The 24932-nt window shown below is 40.4% G+C and overlaps 3 protein-coding genes across 13 annotated transcripts in view; 1 reads left to right on the top strand and 2 right to left on the bottom strand.

Annotated features, from left to right (window-relative positions):
• Nucleotides 1–23709, bottom strand: part of PROS1 (protein S) — a 118684-nt gene extending 94975 nt beyond the window's left edge. The window contains exon 1 of the mRNA XM_074998512.1: nucleotides 23581–23709. The gene's annotated coding sequence lies outside the window, so the exon portion shown is untranslated. The remainder of the gene's footprint in view (nucleotides 1–23580) is intronic.
• Nucleotides 1–24932, top strand: part of ARL13B (ARF like GTPase 13B) — a 93825-nt gene that overhangs the window by 22131 nt on the left and 46762 nt on the right. The window lies entirely within an intron of this gene.
• Nucleotides 10489–23718, bottom strand: STX19 (syntaxin 19). 4 transcript variants are annotated; one of them, XM_074998604.1, is made up of 2 exons: nucleotides 20208–20226; nucleotides 10489–12915 (listed from the first exon to the last, which is right to left on the bottom strand). In XM_074998604.1, the coding sequence occupies exon 2, from the start codon at nucleotides 12844–12846 to the stop codon at nucleotides 11965–11967; it is 882 nt and encodes a 293-aa protein (XP_074854705.1). In that variant the 5' UTR covers nucleotides 12847–12915; nucleotides 20208–20226; the 3' UTR covers nucleotides 10489–11964. The 4 variants fall into 4 exon arrangements, with proteins under 4 accessions (XP_074854705.1, XP_074854692.1, XP_074854698.1 ...); XM_074998591.1 differs by lacking the exon at nucleotides 20208–20226 and adding an exon at nucleotides 17260–17294; XM_074998597.1 differs by lacking the exon at nucleotides 20208–20226 and adding an exon at nucleotides 15035–15123.

The following is a 24932-nucleotide window of genomic DNA, read 5'->3' as shown; positions in this document are numbered from 1 at the left end:
TGAATCCCATACTGCATTGCCTAGTGCTGTAGGTGGGGAACTGATCTTGTCTGTGAAGAGTGAGGCAAAAAAAGCACTGAGTACTTCAGCTTTTCCTGCATCATCTGTCACTAGGTTACCTCTCTCACCCAGTACCGGCCCCACACCCTCTCTGATCATCCTCCTGCTGTTAACGTGCCTGTAGAAACCCTTCTTGTTGGCTTTCACATTCCTTGCTAGCTGCAGTTCCAACTCTGCTTTTGCTTTCCTGACTACTCCTCGGCATGATAATTTAGGCCTCACTTCTACCTGTGTCTCCACTTGGCGCCCCTGAACAACTGTTCCCCTCAGACTTTTTGACCTGATACATTTATTTGCTTTTGTGTATAGTTGGGCTTGGTCTTTATAGACAAAATTGGATTTGCAGACTGGCTCAGAGGGAGATAGCTTTGAAGAATATAACAGCCCTTAACATTTTAAACATTTGTGTGAAGCGTGGCTTATTGTGAGTCTCTTTTGGTTCCTGCTTGCTTTTGTTTACAGCCCCTTCTTTAAACTAAACTGATTCTATAATATAGTAGATATCTTAGTAACTTGGTCAACATAGAGCAGTGATGGGCAGCCTAGGCTAATGAGTGGGCCACATGAATGGCTGTTGCATGTCAGTGGGCTGCAAGATTGTTGTAACTGAAGGGTTAGTTTTGTTAAATGAACTTGTATACCAGGAATTTGTGAGGTATATGGATATAACTGTAGCAGCACAGGATGTAGAGGAACTGCACGACTCTTGTCGTCAATATTTTGTGCAGTCATCATGGACCTCACTTGATGTCCATGTTGCTTGAGTAATACTGGTAGAGAGAAAATATGCAGAGGGAAAGCAGTGGAATCTGGCAACCCAGCTCATGGGCAATGGTAAACTAAATGTCTCACAAGACACCACAGAACCCTGACAGATTGCAGGTTGCCCACCATTGATGTATTCGTAGCAGGTCCAATTCCATGAACATCTGATAAAAGTTGCATTGGAAGGGAGTGATGGTAGTAGAGACATAGAAACAACATTCAGCTTGGGTTTTGATTTCAGCTCTGCCATGAAGTTCTTGTCACCTTCAAGTTAGTGTAGTGCCTGTGTTACTTTAAATAGAACAGGTACAGTTATATGAATTCAGTTGTATCAAAAATGCATTTGTAGATGCATGGTGAGTTCTGTGCCTAACTGGTCCTGGGTGCCTGGAAGATGCCTGGATTTTATAAGCATGATCCTATGTTGCTGGGAAATCAGGCTCTTAAACATTTCTTCCTCCAGTTTGCTCATCTGTGAAACTGTGATAATTTGCATCATCCTTGTGAGATGAGAAAATTAATATTTGTGACAGACTCCAATAGAAACTGGAGGTATGATTAATGCAGTAGTACTTTATTAATAAAAAAAGTCAACATTTGACTACCCTGTGCCCAAACATAGGTTGATATTGGTGAGTGCAACTGAATTATAGATTAGGACTAACATTAAAGTGTTCTCCCAAAGAGTAATCAATTTCATGTTCATAGAATTGCTATGCTGTAGTATTCCATGAGTCCTCCTTGTCCAGTATCCACAAGAGCAGTTATTTACTGATAGTGCAAAGAGAGGAGTAAGAAACCCACAGTAAGGAGAAGTGTGACTGAGCCCCATGCTCAGTCTCAAATCACTCTGTTAAGAACTGGAGCTAAGATATGCGCTTAAGGGTGAGGGTTTATAACCGTTTTAGAATGTTATAGTTACAACAATTCTGAATATTTTTGTTACAGATGTAGGTGTCTAGTCTCTCTCTGAATCTCACTCAAATTCTTGGCTTCAATAAATGCTGGTGGAAATGAGTTTCTTGTTCTAATTTTCAGTTTTGAATTTGACACCGATTGTCCCGTTGTGATATGGTACAGGGACAGCAGAAGTCCATGACTGCTTTTTCCTCTACCATTTCTTATTTTATATCATGTCCACTTTATTCATTTCCTAAGAGAAGCAATTCTAGTTTTTAAAACTTTTACCATCGGAAGGTTTTCCCATGCCTGTAATAATTCTTGTCACCGTTCTCTGAGCCCCTCCTTGATTTCTGCAATTTTGTTTACCAGTTCCGCACACAACACAGGGTATTCCAGATAAGAGAACACTGTTTGTATTAAGCTGTACTTAATTCAGCTTGATAGAACATCTAGATCTGTTGTTGATCTTTTCAATTAGCTAATATCTTAACATATATAAGAGCATGTCCAAATCCAATTCCAGTCCACGTCAAGTAGAAATAAATGCCTATATAAGTGTGGAGTCCATTTTATCAGTGTAGCTCTGTGTGCTCAGTTTTAAAAATCAAGACGAATTGGGAGTAAGGGAATTTTGAAGTTGGGCACTTTTCAAAGTGCCTGCGTCTATACTGCCTGTCAGCACTTCAAAGTTAGCAGCTTTGAAATTTGCCTGGCTGCCATTATACTAATGAGGTGCTGCACAGGGGACTGGACTCAATGACCTCCCAAGGTCCCTTCCAGCTCTGAGATGTGTATCTCCATATGCATGGCAGTGCCTTATTGGTATTACCTGGTCCATGTCATTTCCATGCCCCCCTTTGAAGGTGTAGACACGGCCATGGTGAACAGACCTTCTGGATTAAAAGGTTCCATCTTTATTTTTATTTGAGCTATACTTTAAGAAACCATGATTGCATAGTATTTTTGGTTTAGTATAACTTGGATTTTGTTTTAGCATAAGATAAGGATGTTCCTATGTCTGAGATAATTTATGAAGTCTGATAGTTCTATTTAAACATTGTTAGCAGAAATCTATGTACAAGGTTCTTTTCAGCTGCTTTGTGGTGACAGTTTCTGCCGCTTATTTGTGGAGTGGTTAACTTTGAAAATGCTTGGATTTATGTGTGAGCATTATTACAATGTTAAACAACTTCCAAGCTTCTCCACAGCTTGCAGCTACAATGCAGTTGATGTATTCTGTAGGGGCTGCATGGGGTGCTTTAAAGGGCTCTAAATTAGAAAGAGGACACAGGGCTGAGTCTATTTTTTTTTTTTTTTCCACATAAATATGACAATGCAGGGCCTTTTGAGCTGATGGCCTTTCAAATAAAGGAGCTATAGAATGTCTAACATTCTACGAGAAGGCAGTCATAGTGAAATCATTCAGATTAGTGTGTGAGTGGGAGAGCCTCACTCATGTTTCCTAGACATACTGCTACCTATTAGAAGTGCATACTGAGAAGGGATGTTAGTGAGTAGTCTAGTAACTGAGTAACTGCTCAAATTTCTGTCCGTTGCTTGGTTAGTTGCGCGCCCCTCCCACTGCTGTGCATTTAAAAGGCTGAGCAGATATGCAGACTGGCTCAACTTCTGTGTGGATCAGGCCCTTCCTCTACTGCCCATTTCCCCTGCAGGTGCTTATCAGCTAGTCCTAGAATCACAGAATGCTAGGACTGGAAGGGACCTTGAGAGGTTATCAAGCCCAGCCCCCTGCTCTCATGGCAGGACCAAGTACTGTTTAGACCATGCCTGATAGACATTTATCTAACCTGTTCTTAAATATCTCCAGAGATGGAGATTTCACAACCTCCCTAGGCAATTTATTCCACTGTTTGACCAACCTGACAGGAACTTTTTCCTAATGTCCAAACTAAACCTCTCTTGCTGCAGTTTAAGCCCATTGCTTCTTGCTCTATCCTCAGAGGCCAAAAAGAACAAGTTTTCTCCCTCCTCCTTATGACACCCTTTTAGATACCTGAAAACTGCTATCAAATCCCCCCTCAATCTTTTTTTCCAAACTAAACAAGCCTAGTTCTTTCAGCCTTTCTTCATAAGTCATGTTCTCTAGACCTTTGATCATTCTTGTTGCTCTTTTCTAGACCCTTTCCAATTTCTCCACATCGTTGTTGAAATGCGGTGCCCAGAATTTGACGCAGTACTCCAAAACCTAACCAGCATAGAGTAGAGCGGAAGAATGACTTCTTGTGTCTTGTTCACAACACACCTGTTAATGCATCCCAGAATCACGTATGCTTTTTTTGCAACAGCATCACACTGACTCATATTTAACTTGTGGTCCGCTATAACCCCTAGATCCCTTTCAGCCATACTCCTTCCTAGACAGTCGCTTCCCATTCTGTATGTATGTAACTGATTGTTCCGTCCTAAGTGGAGCACTTTGCATTTGTCTTGATTAAACTTCATCCTGTTTACCTCAGCCCATTTCTCCAGTTTATCCAGATCATTTTGAATTTTGACCCTATCCTCCAAAGCAGTTGCAACCCCTCCTAGTTTGGCATCACCTGAAACCTTAATAAACATACTTCTTATGCCAATATCTAAATCGTTGAAGAGAACCAGTCCCAACATAGACCCCTGTGGAACCCCATTTGTTATACCTTTGCAGCATGACTGAGAACCGTTAATAACTACTCTTGGAGTACGGTTATCCATCCAGTTTTGCATCCACCTTAGAGTAGCCCCATCTAAGTTGTATTTGCGTCATTTATTGATAAGAATATAATGAGACCGTATTAAATGCTTTACTAAATTCTAGGTATACCGCATCTACTGCTTCTCCCTTATCCACAAGGCTTGTTATCCTATCAAAAAAGCTATCAGATTGGTTTCACATGATTTGTTCTTTGCAAATCCATGCTGGCTGTTCCCTACCAGCTTGCCACCTTCCAAGTGTTTGCAGATGATTTCTTTAATTACCTGTTCCATTGTCTTTCCTGGCACAGAAGTTAAACTGACCAGTCTCTAGTTTCCTGCATTGTTCTTACTCCCCTTGTTGTTATAGATGGGCACTATATTTGCCTTTTTCCAGTCTTCTGGAATCTCTGTCCCCCATGATTTTCCAAAGATGATAGCTAATGGCTCAGATACCCCCTCCATCAGCTCGTTGTGTATTCTAGGATGCATTTAATCAGGCCCTTGTGATTTGCAGACATCTAACTTTTCTAAGTGATTTTTAACGTGTTCTATTTTTATCTTCTAAACCTACTGCTTTCCCACTAGCATTCACTGTTAGGTGTTCCTTCTTCAGACTTCTTGGTAAAGACCAAAACAAAGTCATTAAGCGTCTCTGCCATTTCCAAGTTTCCCATTAGTTTCTCCCTCCTCGCTGAGCAATGGGTGTACCCTATCCTTAGTCTTCCTCTTGCTTTTAATGTATGTATAAAAAGTCGTGTTGTTTCCCTTTATGCCTGTAGCTAACTGGAGCTCATTTTGGCTACGTTTACACGTGCCCCAAACTTCGAAATGGCCGCGCAAATGGCCATTTCGAAGTTTACTAATGAAGCGCTGAAATGCATATTCAGCGCTTCATTAGCGGGCGGGCTGCTGCGGCACTTCACACCGTGCGGCGCATCCAGACAGGGCTCCTTTTCGAAAGGACGTCGCCTACTTCAAAGTCCCCTTATTCCCCGCATGCTAATGAAGCGCTGAATATGCATTTCACCGCTTCATTAGTAAACTTCGAAATGGCCATTTGCGTGGCCATTTCGAAGTTTGGGGCACATGTAGACACGGCCTTTGTGCCTTTGACTTTCTAATCTTGCCCCTGAATCCCTGTGTTGTTTGCCTATATTCATCCTTTGTAATTTGTCCTACTTTCCATATTTTATATGATTCTTTTTTTATTTTGAGATTATGAAAGATGTCCTGGTTAAGCTAAAGCGACCTTTTGCTGTATTTTCTATCTTTCCTATGCAGCAGAATAGTTTGCTTTTGGGCCCTTAATAATGTCCCTTTGAAAAACTGCCAACTCTCCTCTGTTTTTTCCCCCTCAATCTTGCTTCCCACGGGACTCTACCTATCAGATCTCTGAGTTTACTGAAATCCATTGACTCTGTTTTGCTGTTCTCCCTTCTACCCTTCCTTAAAAGTGTGAACTCTATGATTTCATGATCACTTTCACCCAAGCTGCCTTCCACTTTCAGATTCTCAATCAGTTCCTTCCTATTTGTTAAACTCAAGTCTAGGACAGCTTCCCCCCAGTAGGGTTTTCAACCTTCTGAAATAAAAAGTTGTCTCCAATGCAGTCCAAGAACTTATTGGATAGTCTGTGCGTCACTGTGTTAGTTTCCCAACATGTATCTGGATAGTTGAAGTCCCCCATCGCCACCAAATCATGGGCCCTGGATGATTTTGTTAGTTGTTTAAAAAAAGCCTTATTCACCTCTTCTATCTGGGTAGGTGGCCTGTAGTAAACTCCTAGCAGGACATCACCCTTGTTTTTTACCCCTTTTAGCTTAACCCAGAGACTCCCAACACATCCATTTCCTATGTCCATCTCCACTTCAGTCCAAGTGTGTGCATTTTTAATATATAAGCAACACCTCCTCCCTTTTTTCCCTGTCGATCCTGAGCAATCTGTACCCTTCCATACCAACATTCCTCTTACATCCCTAATACTGAGGGAAGCATGGAACATCCCCTCTGAAATGAAATCTGCAGATGTATTGGGCACTGACACCACATGCAGTGCTTCAGTATCCTTCAGGTGGAAAGAGAATGAATTAAAAACGTGTGTGTGTGTGTGTTCCTTTCAAAACCCTCTCACTTTTTGACAAAACAGGTTGGACCTCTCCAGTATGGGACACTCTAGTCTGGCAACATCCAGGACCCTGTGGGCACTGTGGCACAGCAGGACCACAGATGCTGCTAGTCTAGAGAGCTGCACTGTGGTTGGGAGTGGTGACCAGGGCCAGCGCTGGCATCTGAGAGTGGAGCTTGACAGCCAGACTTCAGGAGACGAGGTTGAAGCCTGGTAGCAGGAGTCCCCCAGGCCAGAGGCTGGGGGCTAGCAGTGGAGCTGGGCTGGGCTCGGGGGCCCACGGCAAAGAGTTGGCTTCTCGGCATTGGAGTGTGGCAGCTAGAGCCAGGAGCAGAGCCCATCAGGGAGCCAGCAGCTGGGCTTGAGGGGCAGAGTGCAGAGGCTGGGGTGATTAGTGGGTGTTTGTTGAAAAACAAGATTTCTTTATTAAAAAGCTAGCAAAACTTTTATTGTATTCCTATCCTCTGCACGATTTTCAATCAAAGTGGAATTTTTCACTCAAAGCTCGCATTTTGTTTGAAAAGCTGCTCTTTGACCATGTTGGAATGAAGATATTTTGAGCAACTTTGCAGAAAGGCTCTATACAAAACTGAAAATTTGTTTTGGCACCAATTTTATGCCACTTTAGTTTTATGGATTGTAGTTATCAATAATAGTCAGATCATTTTGAGTTTAATCTCCTTTCCAAGACATTTCTCTGTGTTTTTGTTGGCATTTGCTTCTTCATTTATCCATGGTGTATAGCATCTTAAAACATTGGCCTACTAAATTTTCTTTGCCGTAAAACTAAACAGTTAATATGCTAAGCTTGTTTTCCAAATGTAGGTCATATAAGGATGTTGGAACAGTTAAATGGCTGATCAATATTTTATATGCAATGAACAGCAGTGGAAAATGAGTTGGAGTAATAAAAAGTAAGGCTTGTGGTTCTGCAATTCATATGGATAAGCTCTCTCATCAATATCTTGGCAATTTAAATAGTTCTCTAATGCTAATGAAGTTCCTTATTTTGTGCTAAAACTTTCCTGTGCCTTAAGTGAGAGGGATGGGCTAGATCTCAAATCATGTGTAAAATAATCAGCCTGCTGACATTATTAAAAATGGTCGTCTTTAAGTGCTTGAAAGCATGGCAGTGACAGAGTTAATTTCCTAAAAAGAAGAAGTCCTCTGGCACCTTATAGACTAACAGATACTTTGGAGCATAAGCTTTCATGGGCAAAGGCCCGCTTTGTCAGAAGATACAGACTAACTCAGCTACCTCTCTGGTACTTGTCACCATGGAAGGCATTTCATAAAAATGCGACTCGTGGCTCTTGAGCCTTATACAGGTTGTACCCTCCTTGTCCAGCACCCCTGGGACCCGAGTGGTCCCAAACAAGGGGATTTGTCTGACAAGCTCCCTTCCTGGCCACTGCAGGCTCCCTGCCCCACAGGCTGCCCTGGAGGGTGGCAGGCATGGGAGGGCTTCATTCCTGCAGGGCTCTCCCTCCCTGGTCAGGTTTTCTTCTGCTGCAGGGCTGCCAGTGGGGTCTGTCCCCCAGCTGGCTCCCTGCAGTAGGCTGGGCTCCCCAACGCCAGCTGCGCTCCATGTAGTAGGGCTTGCTGACCTGGCTCCTTGCCCCAGGGCTGCCCTTTGGAGCTCCCCAGAGCAGGCTGACAGCAGGGCTCCCTGGCACCAGCAGGGCTCCTTCGCAGCCTTGCAGCTGGAGCTCTCTGGTCCAGCAACATCTGCAGTCCTGCTGGCTGAGGAATGTTGCTGGGTGAGGGAGTTTCAACCTGTGATAAGTTGCTGGCCAGGGCAAGAAGAAGTCTTGTCTTTTCAAGGGGAGAGATTTGTTTTTTCTGCTATAATTTTGTTAATGATGGAATCTACCTGCTAAAGTATTAAATAATAGCATGAAACAGTCATGACTAACACACTTTTTTATCAACAAAATGTGTTTTCCTTTTGTCTCTTAGCTTTTCTTTATAGCTGTGTGCCTACAGAAACCTCATACATTCTGGTAAAGTGCCCTAATGAGTTCATGTATTTTTATTTGCTGCACCTTGGCTAACCAACAGATGTTCCAGATCAGTCTCTGTGTCCATGTACATTCATCAATTGATAGCAGTCTTTGTTGGGCAAAATAAAGCATCTTAAGTCTTGTGCTTGTTTTGTTTCTTTCCTTTCCAACCATTTGCAGTATGTTATTTGTAGTCTCTTGTGTTCTAACACTAATAGCAGAAACAAATTCCTTCACTATTTACTTCCTTATAGATGGAAAATTCTTTTCATAACTGTTGTTGAAAACCTGGTCTCTCTTCCATGTTCAGAAATAAAAGGTTTTTTTTTTTTTTCCTCTGACGTAAACAATGTTTAATAAAACATCTCTATAGTCTCAGTAGGAAGAGCAAATCTGGTAACACATTTCTTTTACAGATAAGAGTGCTGTATGTGTATCTATTCCGCTTAGGTGAACAGGTAGTGGTTGTTAAATGTGCACTTACATAAAATAACGTTTTGGAAAGGGTTTCTTGAACTTCTGTCAGTTTTCCTCCCATTCAGGTACAGAAAAAGGCCTTTTTTGAAGGGGTGGGGTGGCACAGGGAATGGTGCATGCTGGTTGCATATTAGCCACCTCAAACTTCGCTCTCTGCTCTGCCTTGTTTCTATTTAACTTTTCCAAAGCATAAGTGTCAATAGGGCATACACACTATATAATACATGCTTCTGCGTTCACCGAAAGCTTTTTTTTTTTTTTTCTGGCCGGGGGTAGGGGTGTTCTTGTGCTTGTGCCTGAAAAGCAGCTCGATAAACATTATTTTAGTGCTGATGACTCAAATACATATGTTGCCTATGTTGCCCACTTAGACTGCATGTGTTTTCAGTAATGTTTTTGGATGTCCCAGGTTGTGGTTAATCAAATTTAAATTTCATTTGGAGGCCTGATTTTAGAGGGACCTTCTGGACTGTAGGCTCCACTGAAGTGTCAAATTAAGTGCCTCCTGTCACTAGTTGCTTTTAAAATATAGGTCTGTATCTTATACAAGTTGCTTGGTATAATCACAGTAACTGCATGAAATCTTGGGAGATTGTGCATTAGTGTCCCAAAGAGGAATTTAAAGAATCTTTCTGTTAAGAGTTTCTTTGGAACCCAATGCTTTAGTACAGATTCATTTGGACTGTAATTAAAATTTGGGTGGGGGCATTGGTCCATTATATTTCTAAGTTAAAGATGACCTTTTAGAATTAGTTTAGTAGCTTACTATGTGAATTTATTGACTGGATGGGGTTGTAACATAGTTGTCAGAGAGAACTAGTTCGTCCAGTTTCTCAGAATTGCAATAGCCTTTGATCTCGGAATTCTAGCCTGCCCAGTAGGAGTTTGGAAATGTTTCCAAGTTTCTTTTGAACTAACTTATCTTATTCACATTGGCATTTGCAATTAGAATTGCAACATGCCAGCATTTTGGGAGCTGCAGGGTGAAATGCTCCTTGAAATGGGACCATGAGTGGAGGAGGGAGACAGAAGGGGAGGTGAAGATAGCTGAAACAGTTGAGCTATTTATTTCTATCCACTGCAGACATACTTTTGCTTAGGTTAGCAGTGGGCTGTCTCAAGCCATTTGCCTTAACTTCCTAATGCAGCTGTCCTTGGGAGCAGTGTAAGTGTGTAAGGATGCAGGCTCAGCTCACTCAAGCTTGGTTTTTCATTCTGGCTCTTAGCACGTAGGATGGGAGGGGAACAAAAACACTGGAAAGAGCAAAACAAAACTAAAAAGAGAGAGGAAAATAGGCAAAAAAGAAACAAGGCAAGGGGTGATTGAGAACAGAGATAACAGAATAAGATGAACATGGCTGGAGCATGGTACAAGTAGTGCCTGCAGGGCATGCAACTATCAGTCTATCTTGATGGGGAAAAAATACAAAAGAGGAAACCAGCTTGGGTATTGCTGCGTGCGGTTCCTATCTAATGTTTTCTACTATCTCTGGGTTGGAAATGGTTGGCAATGGATGAACAGGTACTGTCTGACTGTTCAGCTCTAAACTTGGCTTTAAAAGGCAAATCTGCATTTTTAATTAGTGTCAGAAGTTGAACATCTTGGCATATAGATTTCAAGTTCAAGAAAGGAAAATTAGTTCAGGTCATTTTGGGTGCATAGGCACCATCAAGGAATATACTTAAAAATCCACAGTACTCTGTTTTTGTATCACAGCACATAGGACTTTATTTTTTTCCTTGGTTTTGTCATGTTTATTGCCTCTGCAGTATTCTCAGTGTAGTTTTATATGGACATATCTGTATACTTGTGTATGTTTAGTTCTGCTGCTCTCACTGCTTCTAGGTTGCTTGAATTTTAAAAAATGCTTATCTTGAAATGCCAGTATCCAAAGATATTAAACTGAAGACTGAATAGCCTAACTTGGCAGCTTACTGGTATGTTCTAAATAGCCACCTTGCAACATAGGAATGACTGGATAATGATTTCTCTGTGTGGGGATGGGGAGAGGAAAAGTCTTGAGTGTGGGAACGGGGAAAAAGTACAGACAATGTAGTCTGTCACTGAATGAGGTTTCTGTATTTTTAATTCACATTTTCAAAAAACATTGATTACCTTACTAATGTAAACTTGTTTGGTTCAGTCCCTATATTTAAATAGCTGAGAGATAAACACAGTAATTACATATCATGAATGTATATGTTCACTCTGGGCAGAAATATTATGCATATAATGGAGAAATGTGCACAGTTCCCCCCCTTCAGCTGGCAACACTTGGGATTTTTGTCATGATTCTAGTTATACACTTTTTAATATAAAGCCTTGTGTTCCTGGAGATACAGTTTAAACAGGTATCTCAACTTGCAAATTAAAAAAAAAACAACCTAAGTTGCTGCCCCCATAGTTGCTGGGAAAAGCCTGAAAATGGAGACTCAGGTGGAATTTGTAAGCTCAAAAACCAGAATGCAAATAAAAATAATCCTCATTTTATTTAAATATATTAAAACTGTCAGTCTAATGATGTTCAGGGCCCTGACGCATGACTTCTGAATGTTTGGTATTATCAATACTGTTAATGCTTCCAAGCACCAGAGGAAGGAATTCCTGTGACCTTGCATTCATATCACATAGGTCCGTGTGATAACCCACCATCTTCACTGGACAACCCTCTCGTAAAGCAGGCTTGTTCTGGGTTCACAGCCTAGCAGAAGCAAAATAATGCTGAGGATCTCTATTGTACCAAGGAAGAGTCACTTGCAGGAGCACTATTGTACGTGTTCTTGTTTCGGAGTGTGAGATGCATAAAAGTAGGAGAAGGAAAGAGCCCTTGAGGTGGGAAGATCAATCCAAGACAAATTGAAGTGTAAATGTGACTGAGTAGTTTCAAAAGTTCTCCTCCCAAAGTTGATAGCCTTATGAGAATCCATCCCTTTTTGTTATCTGCAGCATGGACAACACCAGCAACATATTGCTTTGCAAGGGTTCCGCTTTTTATACTTGACTGCTAGTCTAAACTTCTCTCGTGACAGTTGCACGTAATCTTGAGTATTGCTTACACCCATTTCAATGTTGTTGATTATTTCTCCTTGCTGCTCCACGAGAAGTGAGATCTGGATGAAAAATTCCTTCAAGTCTTTGATATGGTTCTCCAGATTCACCAATTCTTTGTGTCTTTGCTCAATCTCTGATAGTTGAGCCTTAGTGATTTTGACTTCAGTAAGCAGATTTTCATTGAAAATCTCCCATTTTCCTTGTTGAAGCAAGTCATTCACTTCTTCCTCGGAGACCTCTTTCCCGACTACTTCAAGCTGACGCACAATGAATGTCTTGCACTTCTCCTGCTTGGCTGTTATAGCATTGTTGTATGAAAACATGGTGTTCTGGAAGCGTCGGAAAAGGAATGCATGTTGAGATGTAAGTATTCTTACAATGGCGGAAGATGGCTCGTGTTCACTTTCAGACTTCTTAGCCATTTTTGACAGTTGATCCAAGCATTTACTTATGTGCTCTGCTTGAATTTTTATTTCTCTTGTAATGTTGGACTCTTTTTTAAGAACACTGAACCGTCTCATTGAAGACGCTAGATTTTTCTGCTGCTGACCAAATTTTTGAACGTTCTCTGCCAAGTTATTAATCTCATCCTGAAGTCTCTGGATTTCATTGAGGTGCCTCTCAGTTACGGGTTCTTTCTCGTAAATAATAGCTTGCTGTTCAAACTCCACTTGGTTGTCTTCCTTTATCCCAGGTGGACAGCTGTTCTCTTCAGCTAGCTGCAGTTCTTTTGCTCTCAGTTTAAGCTCTTGAAGGCGATCTTTCATTTTTTTTCCCTTGTGAAGGAACAGCAAGCTACCTTTTGTCTTTCTGTGTGAGTCAATGTCACTGTAATCCTAAATGTAACAACAAAAAAATCTTGTTTAGCAATTACCTCCACACATACTGGCTGTGCAGATGGCAGAGAGCTATTCCTGCATATAGAGATAAGATGTTAAAGAAATAGCAAATGGGAGAGGATGAGTGTGACTACATATACCATGTATCTGGTGACCACAGCTATTTGAATTGCTTTTAGAGTAATAGAATCGTAAGGCTGGAAGGGACTTCAGGAGGTCATCTTGTCCAGCCCCCTGCTTCGAGTAGGATCAACCCCGACTAAGTCATCCCAGCCAGGACCTTGTTTAATATGCATTGCTGACTGCCTCACTTGCACTTTGCATTAATCTACTTCCACTAGGACTTAATTGTAACATCCCAAGCCTCTAACTTGTTTTCATGCATAGCCAGTTAAGAGTATATCCCAGCTTCTTCACCACAGAATTTACTTCCTAAACGTACACTGTCCTAAGAATCGAGGTGATCCAGCAATAGTTGCCTGTTTTTGGATTAGAAAATTAAGGTGGGGCATGTTTCAAAAAAGTCAATTTCTATTTTAATAGGAATTTTACCTCCGTGAATTCATACTAGTTTAGGTCTAAATTTGCAGGATTAGAAACAGCAGTTTTATACCATTCTCCACTTCCCAACTGTCCACAAAACTCTTAATTTCTAGCCCTCAGATGATAGTCTAGACCTTTTGAAAGTGGAATTTTTGTTTGGAAAAGCTATTTTGGGTCTTTTTATTTAACACAGTTTAGAAATGTCTATTTTCCCCTTCCTCCAATGTCTATATAATTAAATAAAGGTAGCTACTTTTAAAATTTTTATTGTTCTGTAAGTTGTATGCCATGGATATAACATGCATGGTAGAATAGTTGGAAGGTTCTCTCTGTCTTAAGAATTACAGTAGAACTTCAGATCTATGAACACCAGAGTTATGAACTGATGGCAACCACGTGCCTCATTTGAAAGTATGCTATCGGGCAACAGAGACCAAAATAAACAAATACTGTGCAGTACTAGGTTAAGCATAAACTACTACTAAGAAAAGGGAAGCTTAAAAAATTTGACAAGGTAAATTTCTGTGCTTGTTTCTTTTCAATTAAGATGGGTAAAAGCAGCTTTTTTTCTTTTGCATAGTAAAGTTTCAAAGTTCTGTGTGACAGAGTTTTCATTTGAAAGAACCAATCACATTTTGTTTCGTTAAAAGCACCCTCAATTTCTGAGATGTTTTGTATCGCTGTGATTCTGTTGTAAAAACCTAACATTGTAATTTTGCTCTGCAGTGCTTTTTTTGCGTTGGTACTACTGGCACTTTGCAGCGCCAGCCATGGGATTGGCTGGTGGTGCTGGGTGGGGAATCAGCTGAATACCGGATCCTCTTCCTTTTTTTTAAACAAAAGAAGCACTACTGCTATGGGACTAATAGCCATTGCAAGCTCTTCTCAAGGTTTATATCAGACCAGGATGTACTATAGTCTCTTATTCTGAGTTTTGCCTCCCATTTTTAATGAGAAATGAATTTGATTGTAGTTTCTTAACCATGCTTTTTTTTTCTTGCAAGCTTTTCATTTCAAGTGTAGAAAGGTAACAAGAATACAGTCAAGGAAGTACTTGAAACCCATCTGAGTGTTATGTATATTAAAAATAGTGATGTTCTTCTGATACTGAGGTTCCAGAATAAACTGCAAATGTGAGGAATTTACCATTCGAATAACACAACCTTGAGTTGGGCTTCCAAGCAGTTTGTGTTTAAGCATTCTTAAACATGATCATGTATATAAAATTATTCACTGGAGATTAAAATAATTTTACTGTGAAGAAGGCTTTTGTTTTAAAAACTTAAAATGTTTAGCTGATTTCCGCCCCTCCTCCCCCCCTCCCCCCCCCCCCCCCCCGCAATCCACCAACATAAGCAAGCACACACAGACACAATTGACTTTTGGTCTGTTATTGTTGTCTGTTATCTTGAATTGCATGAATGTCCTGAGAGGATGATTTTTCAATCAGTTACATAAATCAATGGTAGAGTTCTGGAAAATAAAAGGATTTATTTGGATATTTCTTTCTTTTTCTTTACGTATTATATAGCTGCTCTTTTAATATAAAAAAAGAGAGTAGGAAGACACTCACTTGAAGTTTGGCAAGATATATAATCCATTATCTCAGCTTAAAAAAAAGGAGTAAGTTTTGATCAAAAGTCTTATTGAAGGGAAGTAGTCTTAGTCTATATTTTTGTTCTCTGAAGTCTTGGCATTGTGGCATCTTCTCTTTCTGGAAATGGGATGTGTTTTAAAAGGTATAAGTTCTGTTTGCCATTTTTTGGTAAAACGCTCTATTTTAATATGAAATGTTTTATTCAAGTAAGTATGTTAGGGGTGTAGTAAGTAGACTGTCAGTTGATTAGTCCTGTAGAAAATGAGTTTAGCCTTTTCAAGACTTAGGCAGCCTTCCACCCTTTCCCATGCCTGTATACTCTATTGCCTGTTGGCATCTAAAATCCAGCTTTAGCTTTGTTGCCTGTCGTACTACCTCAGCCCTCCACCATTCTTCAGAAGAATTATAGGAGATTTTGAAAGGGAATGCAAACAGTATCTGACACAACAGAACAGCACACTTGGAGTGAAGCTTTCTATGAATTTTTAGCTTACATTGTCTTTGATGTGCAATAGTTTAAAGTGGTTAGTTAAATGTTATTCTGTGGCTCTTTACATAGAGCAGAGCCCGTGTGGTTGTGTGTCTTGTGCTTATTGCTGTCTCTCAGACTCATGGGGCTTTCAAATAACGGTAGTCTTAAACAATATGGCTGGGTCTGCACGGCATGGCTTTCCTGGCAGGTCCATGCTAATGAGCAGCTTTGAAATTGCAAATGACTGCTCATTAGCACGGTCCCGCAGCTCCTTAGTATAGCTGTGTGAGAGCACGGTGTCGGCAGAGTGGGTTGTTGGCAGTAAAGAGGCTATGTGGACGTGCCCCCTGCTGGCAAAAAGCCCCTCTGTCTCCAGACCTTTAGGCCATGTGCATGTGAATTTTCAGGCATCTTTACTGCTGGCACCCCACTCTGCTGAGACTGAAATGGAGCTCTGATGCAGCTATGCTAATGAGCCGGGGGGCCATGCTGATAAACAGTCATGTGTAATTTTGAGGCTGCTCATTAGCATGGAGCTGCCGGGAAAGCCGCGCCATATAGACCCAGCCTGTATGTAGAAAACCTTGTACGGGCTGGTATCTCAGATGTGGAACTGATATAGTTTTAACATGGCATTTTTGTGACTGTTTTGATGCTATTGCTGTTAAGCCCTTTTTTTTTGGTCCTCTCCCTTCCTTCTCTATCCCCTCATCATAGGAGGAAATAATTGGTGGGCTTTCACAGTGGAATCTGAGTTTTTTGACTATTGTTTTGGAATATGACTTGTGGTAATTGTGTGGTTCAGGGGTTTTGTGCAAGTAGCCGGCCCCAACCCTGTGGCCATTGGTGGGCAGCCGGTGCAGGTTCCAATTAATTGAGCTTTCCAGTTATCCAGATTCCGGATAACTCTGCTTTTACGGTCGTGACGTATGTAATGACTGCAAAGGAGTAAGTCCTATAAATTATGTTAGTATGCAAAATATCTTTTGTATATATTTACACAGTAGTATGAACACCTTCAATAATAGTACAATTGTAGAATAGTAACAGAGAGAAAGCCATGCTAGTCTATATACTATCAAAACAAAAAAGCAGTCCAGTAGCACTTTAAAGACTAACAAAATAATGTATTAGGTGACTCTTCTGGTATGGCTATGATCTGAAGAAGTGGGTGTCTCATGTAAGTTCATCACCTAATAAATGTTGTTAGTCTTTAAAGTGCTACTGGACTGCTTTTTTGTTTTGATAGTACAATTGTGGTTTCTCTGATTTTTTCCCCAGTCTCCACTTAGGGTCCTTAAATACATTTTTACTTAATGAAAAGTTATGAAACTGAACACTTGTGCACACATTTCCAGCAAACTCTTAAATATGTCTGACCACAGGAAGATTTAAAAGGAAAGCAGACAAAATGTGTTGAGCCTTTTTGGTGTGGCCATTAATAATTTGAGTGAAGATAGATACTATCCTAGCACCAGTATTATCCCCCTCCTCCCTTTGGGGGTTTCTTTTTGTTTTGTTTTTTGCTGGTATTTTTTTGTGATACAGTGTTGTTTTTCTAAGAAACTCAGTTCCAACAGTCTCAGCATTTTACAGTCAGCAGAGACAGACTTTAAAATCAGGGAAGCTTGTAAGTACTCTACTGGAAAACATGATTTTCCCAAAACAAAGAAGACATAGTATAGTCATGTTACAATAATTGCTTAATATCACTGAACTTACTACACACCTGTAGTTAGCAGAAGATGTCATTCATTGAAGTTAATATTCTTTTGAAATGTTTCAGAATTGCATAGGACCATTTAGACTGCTCCAGGGAAAAGTTCTGATCGGAGCATGTGAAAGTAATCAGGAGCTCTGAATTAAATTCCAGAGAAGTGATCTGAAAGTCAATTTTAGCATAGCATAACACATCTATTGACCCATGTTAATTTCTTAAGATGTAAGAAGCCTATAATTAAAAAAACTTATAAGCACACACCACTGGTGGTAATGCCAAAACAGTTTTGTGGTGCTGAATAATTTTAATAATTTGTAATTAATTGTTGGGAAAACTTTAAAATAAGCAGTCACCAGGTTGCCTCTTCAAAACAAGTTATGTGGAAAGTTGGCTGTCAACTCGGGTTACTGTAAACATGCAGTGGCAGAAAAACCACTGTGTTTGGATTTTTTTATGCATTTTGTGTATCTTTAACCAACTGACTTTGCTTCCCATGCATTTGACTTACATTATCTTCAAATTGGGGCATGCACACTCCGCAGGAAAGCGATGGGTAATATAGGATAGTCATGGGACTGTGTACTACCATGTTCAGAGTGTGTTTTCTGTCTTTCCCAATGCACTGAGCAATTAGAGTTCAAATATTAAACTCAGAGTTAAGAGGAAAAATGCCTTAAGCAGCTGTTAATGATTGGAAAACTTTGTGCTTTTACTCTACAGTCTTGATGATAATGGCACATAAACCATTGAAACTTAGTTCCATATCTTGCATCCTATCTGCCTAGCCCCTGCCGACAAACACTGCTTGCCAGTTAAGCGTGTCAGTGTGTTGGCAACTGACACAAAATTCAAAGTCCAGAAGTTTCACGTTAAGTGCAAGTTGAAGTGGGGGAGAGGCAAATTGTTTAGTTGCTAATTGTTGTGTTGTTATGTTGTGGCTCATAAGCTGTGTAAGGGCACTCAGTATTTTCAATTAAGTACGGTGCAGCTTTGAGTAGCTGTAAACACAGTTTGCATCAATTTTTAAGGTGGCGCACAGTTAGGGCTCTAAGGGTGGGAAAGAATTTTGGGGGCTTGCAGCCACCGGGGGAAGTGTCCCCCATATGGCTAAGATATTCTGGGGGACTACTTCAACTGGCTACCCCACCAAAAATATTTTTGGGGCCTTTCTGTTGTCGGGAGGAAGTCTCTCCTGGTGGCTACGATATTAGGGGGGACTTGTTCACCTGGTCCCATACTGAACCCCCCCCCCAATGCCCCAGCAATGGATCCATGGAGCTTGATGTCACTGGGAAGGGGGAAGTCTCCTTCAGCGGCTATGATATTCAGGGTAAAGTTGGAACATTTCAACCAGCTACAGACCACAGCCTGCCCTGCCAAAAATACGTTCAGGGGCTTGCTGCCCGTTGCAGATACCTGTTGCATCTTGCAAAATCTTTGATATATGAGTTTATAAAATCTCTTTCCTAAAAATTCCTATCCTGGTTCTTCCTGCCTGGACCCCCCCAAAGAACACAGGTAACATTGTGTGGAGGGCCAGTTGAGATTCCTGTTCCCATTATAAGTTCAGTGTATAAGATTTCACTGACATCCTCCATGTTGGCAATGTCCGTGTAGTGAAAAGGGAAGACAAATATTTTTTCCTAGATTTTTCTATCCTCTTTCTTCTAACTTTGCCCCAGCTTTTCATGGCCCATGTGTTATTTTCAGGAATCGGATGAAATCACGGAAGAGGGGACAGTCAGTGGATGGCCATTTGAGAGCACAGACTGATCATAGAGGCCAAATAGTGCACTGGAAAGCCAAATACCCTTTCCTCAGCAACTCTTTCAGGCTTTTCAGGGTCCCTGTGTTGTTTTCAGGGATTGGATGACATCAAGGGAAGTGGGGACAGTCAGTGGATGGCCAGTTGGGAAGACACACACACTTCCTGATTTTTGTGAAATCCCTTGATAAGTCAGTTGCAGAAGAAAGATATTTCTGTTAACTTTGCCATCTCTGTGGCTGCCCAACTTTTTTCCTTCCTTCCAGTAGGAAAAATGGATGTTTGCATTTTCCTCATTCCCTTCCCGTGGTAAGCAATGTGGGAAGATAATGTCAAAGACCAGTGAGCATACCCAGAATGCTCTGGTCATGAGGGAACTGTGGGATATATTCCCACAATGCACTACTGCAGCAGTCAATGTTTGCAAATTGAGTGTGGCAACAATAGGTCAACTCTGTGAGGAGCATGTGGGGAGGTGAGAATAGTGAAAATCAAATTTAGTTCCAGAGTTACAAAATCAATATTAATAAATTCAATTTTATCTCATAGTATATAGACAGCTGAAAATTCGCAGAAAGTGGAGTTAAGGAAAGAACTGTTTGGGGTGCTTAAAGCTGTCTCTGTGCTCCAGTTTGGCTTTTAATTCACTGCTTTTAGATTAAACTTGGTTCTTGACAGTTAACCAGCAGGCAGTAAAACATTATTTGCAGACAGCGTGTGGTTTGTGTCGCAAACACCTCCCTGCCTCCCAATGTTCACGTTTTTTGCCACTCTTGTCTTTCTCTGGAATGTAACGCCCGCAGATGGTGAGGCCTCCTTGTATAGCATAAGCAGTAGTAGTGTAAATTCTTCCACAGCTCTGCCCCGCAGGTGAGAGAGAGTTGAAACTTTCATGATACAACTCCTCATGGGTCTCTGAGATGCCAGTGCTAACAAAACTGACCAGTTTTTTTATGAACAGAGCTCTTTGAGGACGTAGATTAAACTCTCATAAGCTATTTAACTTGCAGTGACATGATCTGAGTCACACAAAATCCAGTGAACTACAAGAGAAAGGCCTTATATACCATTGTCCATTTCTACAAGGCTGGAGCTGGATTATTTAGTCTTGGGTCTGTCGTCTGTGGGAGGCTTTCAGTTCACGTACATTTTTAACTAACATTTTAAATTTTATGCACAGATATGAATATACCAATTACTCTCTGTTGTCAATCTGTCCTTCAGATTGGGAATTCTTGTTTTGGACTCTTATGTTCTCTCTGAACAGAGCGGGTTTGGTCAGGCAACCATGATTTAGATGTACAGGGCGGAGAGCTTTGGAAAAACACTCCCAGTGAAAAACACTCCTAGAAATAGGATTCAGAGGTGAGGGAGGAATGAGTCACAGAGTAAATTGGCCTAAGTGAAGCAAGTTAGAATTGCCATTCTCTTGATTACTTCAAGTGGTAGCTAGGTGCACTTGAAATATCTTCAAATACAGGTTGAAACTCTCTAATCTGGCATTTGTTGTCTAGCAGCATCCTTAATCTGTTGTGATTTTAATTAGCCGAATGACCACTTATTACATGTGGTTTTAGCCAAGTTTCCTGTGTCCCATAAAGTTTTGTGTACAGACACCAGTCTTGGGTCTGTCTGCTGTACTGTTATTTAGCTCTAATTTACCCCAAACGTCTTTGGAGAGTCCAGTAAGCAGTGAAAGTGTTGGTAATGATACTAGACAGTTTTGACCTGTGGTCTGGCAAATTCTCATTTGGCATTGGCTAGTTCCCAAGGGTGCCAGAGTAGAGAGCCTCAACCTGTACAGCTAATACTGGGAACAATTGCTGCTACATTTCTAAGTATACTGTACATTAGAGGTGGGTGAAGGAAATCTTGAATTGGGCCAAGCTGATTTTCTTTAATCTTCTGCCAGTGCATGTATCTAAACTCTTTAGTCTATCCCCTTAGTAGGTGGATGGTAGTACTACTTTCAGCTGAGAGCTCAGCTTTAGAAGCAGAGATACTGAAGGTGCAGGTTGAGAATAATGTACTGTAATTTGAGAGAAAATACCAGTACCAATTCATTGGTAAGTGCAAAAAAGGCACTGACAGGTTATGACTGCTTCACTTCTCAACAAATCTAGAGCCTACTGTAAACTGTCTGTTACTTTGTAGAAAATAAAAGGAAGATTACTTGTGGTTTGAAACCCACTATAGATTAGCTAGCTTTAGTTTGTACTATTTTGTTTAGTTAATATCAAAGTTGGTGGGCAAAGTGACAATATGGGAATCAAAGGAAGCCTGCTTCCTAGTTGAAACCTGAAAGTGAGGTTTTTGTATGTGCTTGTTTCATATGTTAGAAATTTCATCAGTTTAGTCTTGTCTTCCATGTCTTTGCCAGAGGTTTCACTGGAAGACTAAAATTACAGTGAAGCTTACTGAGCCCTTAGTTGAAGAGGAAAGGCTGCGGAATTGTGTTCAGAGTGTTAAGCAAAGGAAAACAAGTCAGTTATGCCTTTCTGCACTTTCTACATTTATTAATTTTATTATTATTAAAGAAAAGTGTAACTGGTTTGGTGGTGGTTTATCACATCAGAAATTCTGATCTTCTATACCCTATTCCTCCTGCAATGTCATATGGAAGACTAATGAACAACTAATAACTATTCTGCTAGTACCCAGAGAGTGACACCTCAGCAACTAAGATGGAGAATCTTAGAAAATTTTCTCCCCAGACCACAACAGTATAAGAATAGTGTCTAGGATCTCTAAATGAAGACACTGTTGCTCATGGAAGATACATTGAATTACTTCTGCTATTGTATGTTTCTGACATAGTACATTTTCTGAACTTGGGGTACCCTTTGCTGTTCATGATTGTTGATGGGCTGTATTTTAGAACTTTGGGCAGTACAAAGGCTTTAGGATCAATTAGAGAGAAATCACACCTGATTTATCTTGTCAGGTCAAATTTGGTCCAGAATTTTAGATTCTTACATGTTTTTACTAAAATTATTCCAAATAGAAATAGAAGGAAGCCCAAACAAGCAGAAAGGCCTGCAGGGCAATCAGAGGCAGCTGGGTGGGAGATGGCTCAGCCTAGTTAAAGCCAGCTGGCCCGAATGACTGGGCCAGTAAGAGGCCTTTAAAATCCTCCAGAGTGGGAAGGGCAGGAGGAAAAGAGTAAGAGGTGAGCAGAGAGAGACAAGTAGACAGGAGCAGAGATAGAACAGGTTTGAGAGGAACAGAGGAGAACAGTGGGAACACCATAGACCAGAGGGACAGCGGGAACTTCTACAAGACCAAGAGTGAGGACCTATGACTGCTACAGCCTGGAGGTGTTACCAGGGGGAATTGCCTGGGGAAGTGGCCCACAGAAGAGAGTTGCTACGCCAATGGCTAAGGGAGTCAGCTCCTCCCTCTGGCAGCTGCACAGGGTCCCTGGGCCCAGACCAGAGGACAGAGGCTCAGGAAGTGGACTGGCTTTGTCACAAAATGGTTAAGATACTACTACTGAAAATCTGCTTGTAAGATAGGAGTCCATGTACCCTTTTGGTATCTACACTGCAGCACTGTGCCTATGTGTTCAGATCACAGAAACAAGTGAGACATCATAGTGTATTGTGAGCCAAGCTGAGAGAGAGGCAAAAGAACAGAGAAGTAAAAGCAGTTCTGCAAAACTTTCATATATGTTGAAGATTAAAATAAAAAAAAAGGAAATATGCAATATGGCATTAATGTGAAAGTGTCCTTTTTCATGTTTGGATCAATCCACTAAACAACCTGCTGGATTTCAAAACCATGTAGCATTTTGATCTTTGTTTTTTGTTGCTCAGATATCTTAAGTTTTAGAAATGAAGGAATAAGTTATTTTGCATTAGCATGAGGCATTCAGATTTTGCCTATAAGTGAACATAGCTTTTGACTGAATGCTCTTCTGTATACCAACTAAACTTTTCTTAAATGCCAGACGCATGATGTCAGTGCTGCTAAATGTACACAAACACTCCCTTTCCAATGACTCTTCAAGTAAAGTTCAAAAGCGCTAGTCGTAATTAAAAACCTCCATTGATCTAAAAGTTTTGGTTCTTTGAGTTTAACATATGCAGAAGTAAATATTGTAATAGGCAATTTTCATAGAAAGCCAAGTATCTTAATATAAAATGTAAGTACAATAGGCATGGTCTTCTGTGTGTACAGTTTTTTACTCGATATACTTAATTTGACAGACTGCAGCATTCTGGCAGTATATCACTTCAAATGTGTTTTGACATATGCCTCCCACAGTTTTAAAACATGTACCTTCCTAAATAAGAATGTACTGACTTGGAAAATTAAAAGCAAGACCTTTCCTTTAAGGTAATTCTGGAACACTTCCAGAAAAGGGCATTTATGCATTAAACTTTTCTCACAAATTGGCATTCATATACATTAGCAGTAGAGCTCTGAGAGCATATTTATTAGCAGCTGTATCAGATTCTGAGCAGAGGAGACCTCTATCTTGACACTTAGTTGTTTTAAACTATACTTCATACTGCTTCTATAATATTTGCAACTTTTAATGCAAAATAAAATCAGCTGTTTACCTTACAATCCTGTGCTGCTGGCAGTCTTTTTTTTGTTCTTCAGTGCTGGAATCCTACTTCTAAGGATAAACTTCAGAGAATCCTGAAAAGTATTGTTTTCCTCATTTGCTTAAGTAATGTCTCTTGAATGCCTTTCTGTGAAACTGTTTCTGCATTCCTGCTGCTACTAGTTCTTAAATAATCCATCTGGAGGTTGCATCTTGGAGAGCAGCGTTGCAAAAGGGACTGACTCTTTGCAATGTACTACTACAGTATAAGAGCAAACTGGTTACTTTACTCTTGGAGAATCTGGTTCTGCCTGTTGGAGTTCCACCCTTGCGTTAGAGGAGGATCTTTGTATTATAATTGGCCACTAGCAGAAAGTTACTGTGACTAGCTTCTTCGATATGCTGTTTGTCGGCTCAAAATACAGCAGTGGCTAAGTACAATATTCATAAAATATAAAAAAAACTCCTTGAGCAGTGATAGCTCTATGGTGAAGAGGGGGGCAGAAGGCTCACAGGCCTAATTGCAGGCATAGCTTTTTTTATTTCAGTGAATATTATTTTTATGTATCCATTTTAAATTTGCTTAGTTGTGGGAATTTATGGAGTGTATGTGTGTCCGATAGTAGGTGGTGTCAGAATTATTAAATGTTGAATTTAAATAGTTAAAGCTTATAACCATGTAAATACAGATTGTCAACAGCAGTAGCCAAGCTTACAAAATAAATTCAAATCAGTTTCAGTTCTGAAGCAGCAAATGATCTGCTGCCTCTGGTGCAGAGACAGTAAAAGATAGGAATTCTCTGTTTTTCATAACGTGAGGGTTCCATGTCTATTAGGCACCTAAATCAGTGACCTGGTGTGAGGGTATTCTTAAAAGTTCCTACACCATCGAAGGTTGCTTTATCTGGGTGAAAACTATATGCACATTGACTTTGCTATCTGGGTGAAAGTTTCTGGAAAGTTGCTTCCTTTGATTTAGCTTGACATACAGGATGTGGCATGTGTAAGTCCTTTGCGTTACAAAGTGCCAAATTACTTTTATAATGGGTTATAGCAAATTTATATAATAAACATTATAATCAAAATCATAAGGAAACAAAAAGCCATAAGAAAAAAAATGTAAAATTTTTAGGCAAGGAAGCAGGTTAGCCCTATACACTACAATAATATTTCTGCATAGCTTTTTAGACTCTCAAGGGATTGTGAATAAAGAAAGGACTTTGACATAGAGGAAACAAAATTCTAGTTTCAATTAGTATATAAAGAGTTTTTATACTTTCAGTATTCTGCATGGTGTCCTGCAACCATAGCATCTCTTGCTGCCTTTTTGGACAATGTGGTGTGGAGTAGTAGCTTTTTACCATA

This window comes from Carettochelys insculpta, chromosome 1 (assembly GCF_033958435.1).
Source record: "Carettochelys insculpta isolate YL-2023 chromosome 1, ASM3395843v1, whole genome shotgun sequence".
NCBI lineage: Eukaryota > Metazoa > Chordata > Testudines > Carettochelyidae > Carettochelys > Carettochelys insculpta.
This window is presented reverse-complemented; position numbering and strand designations above follow the sequence as displayed.

Coding starts and splice junctions, on each gene's coding strand:
- STX19 (XM_074998584.1), bottom strand. CDS start 12,846: ATGAAAGATCGCCTTCAAGAGCTTAAACTGAGAGCAAAAGAACTGCAG.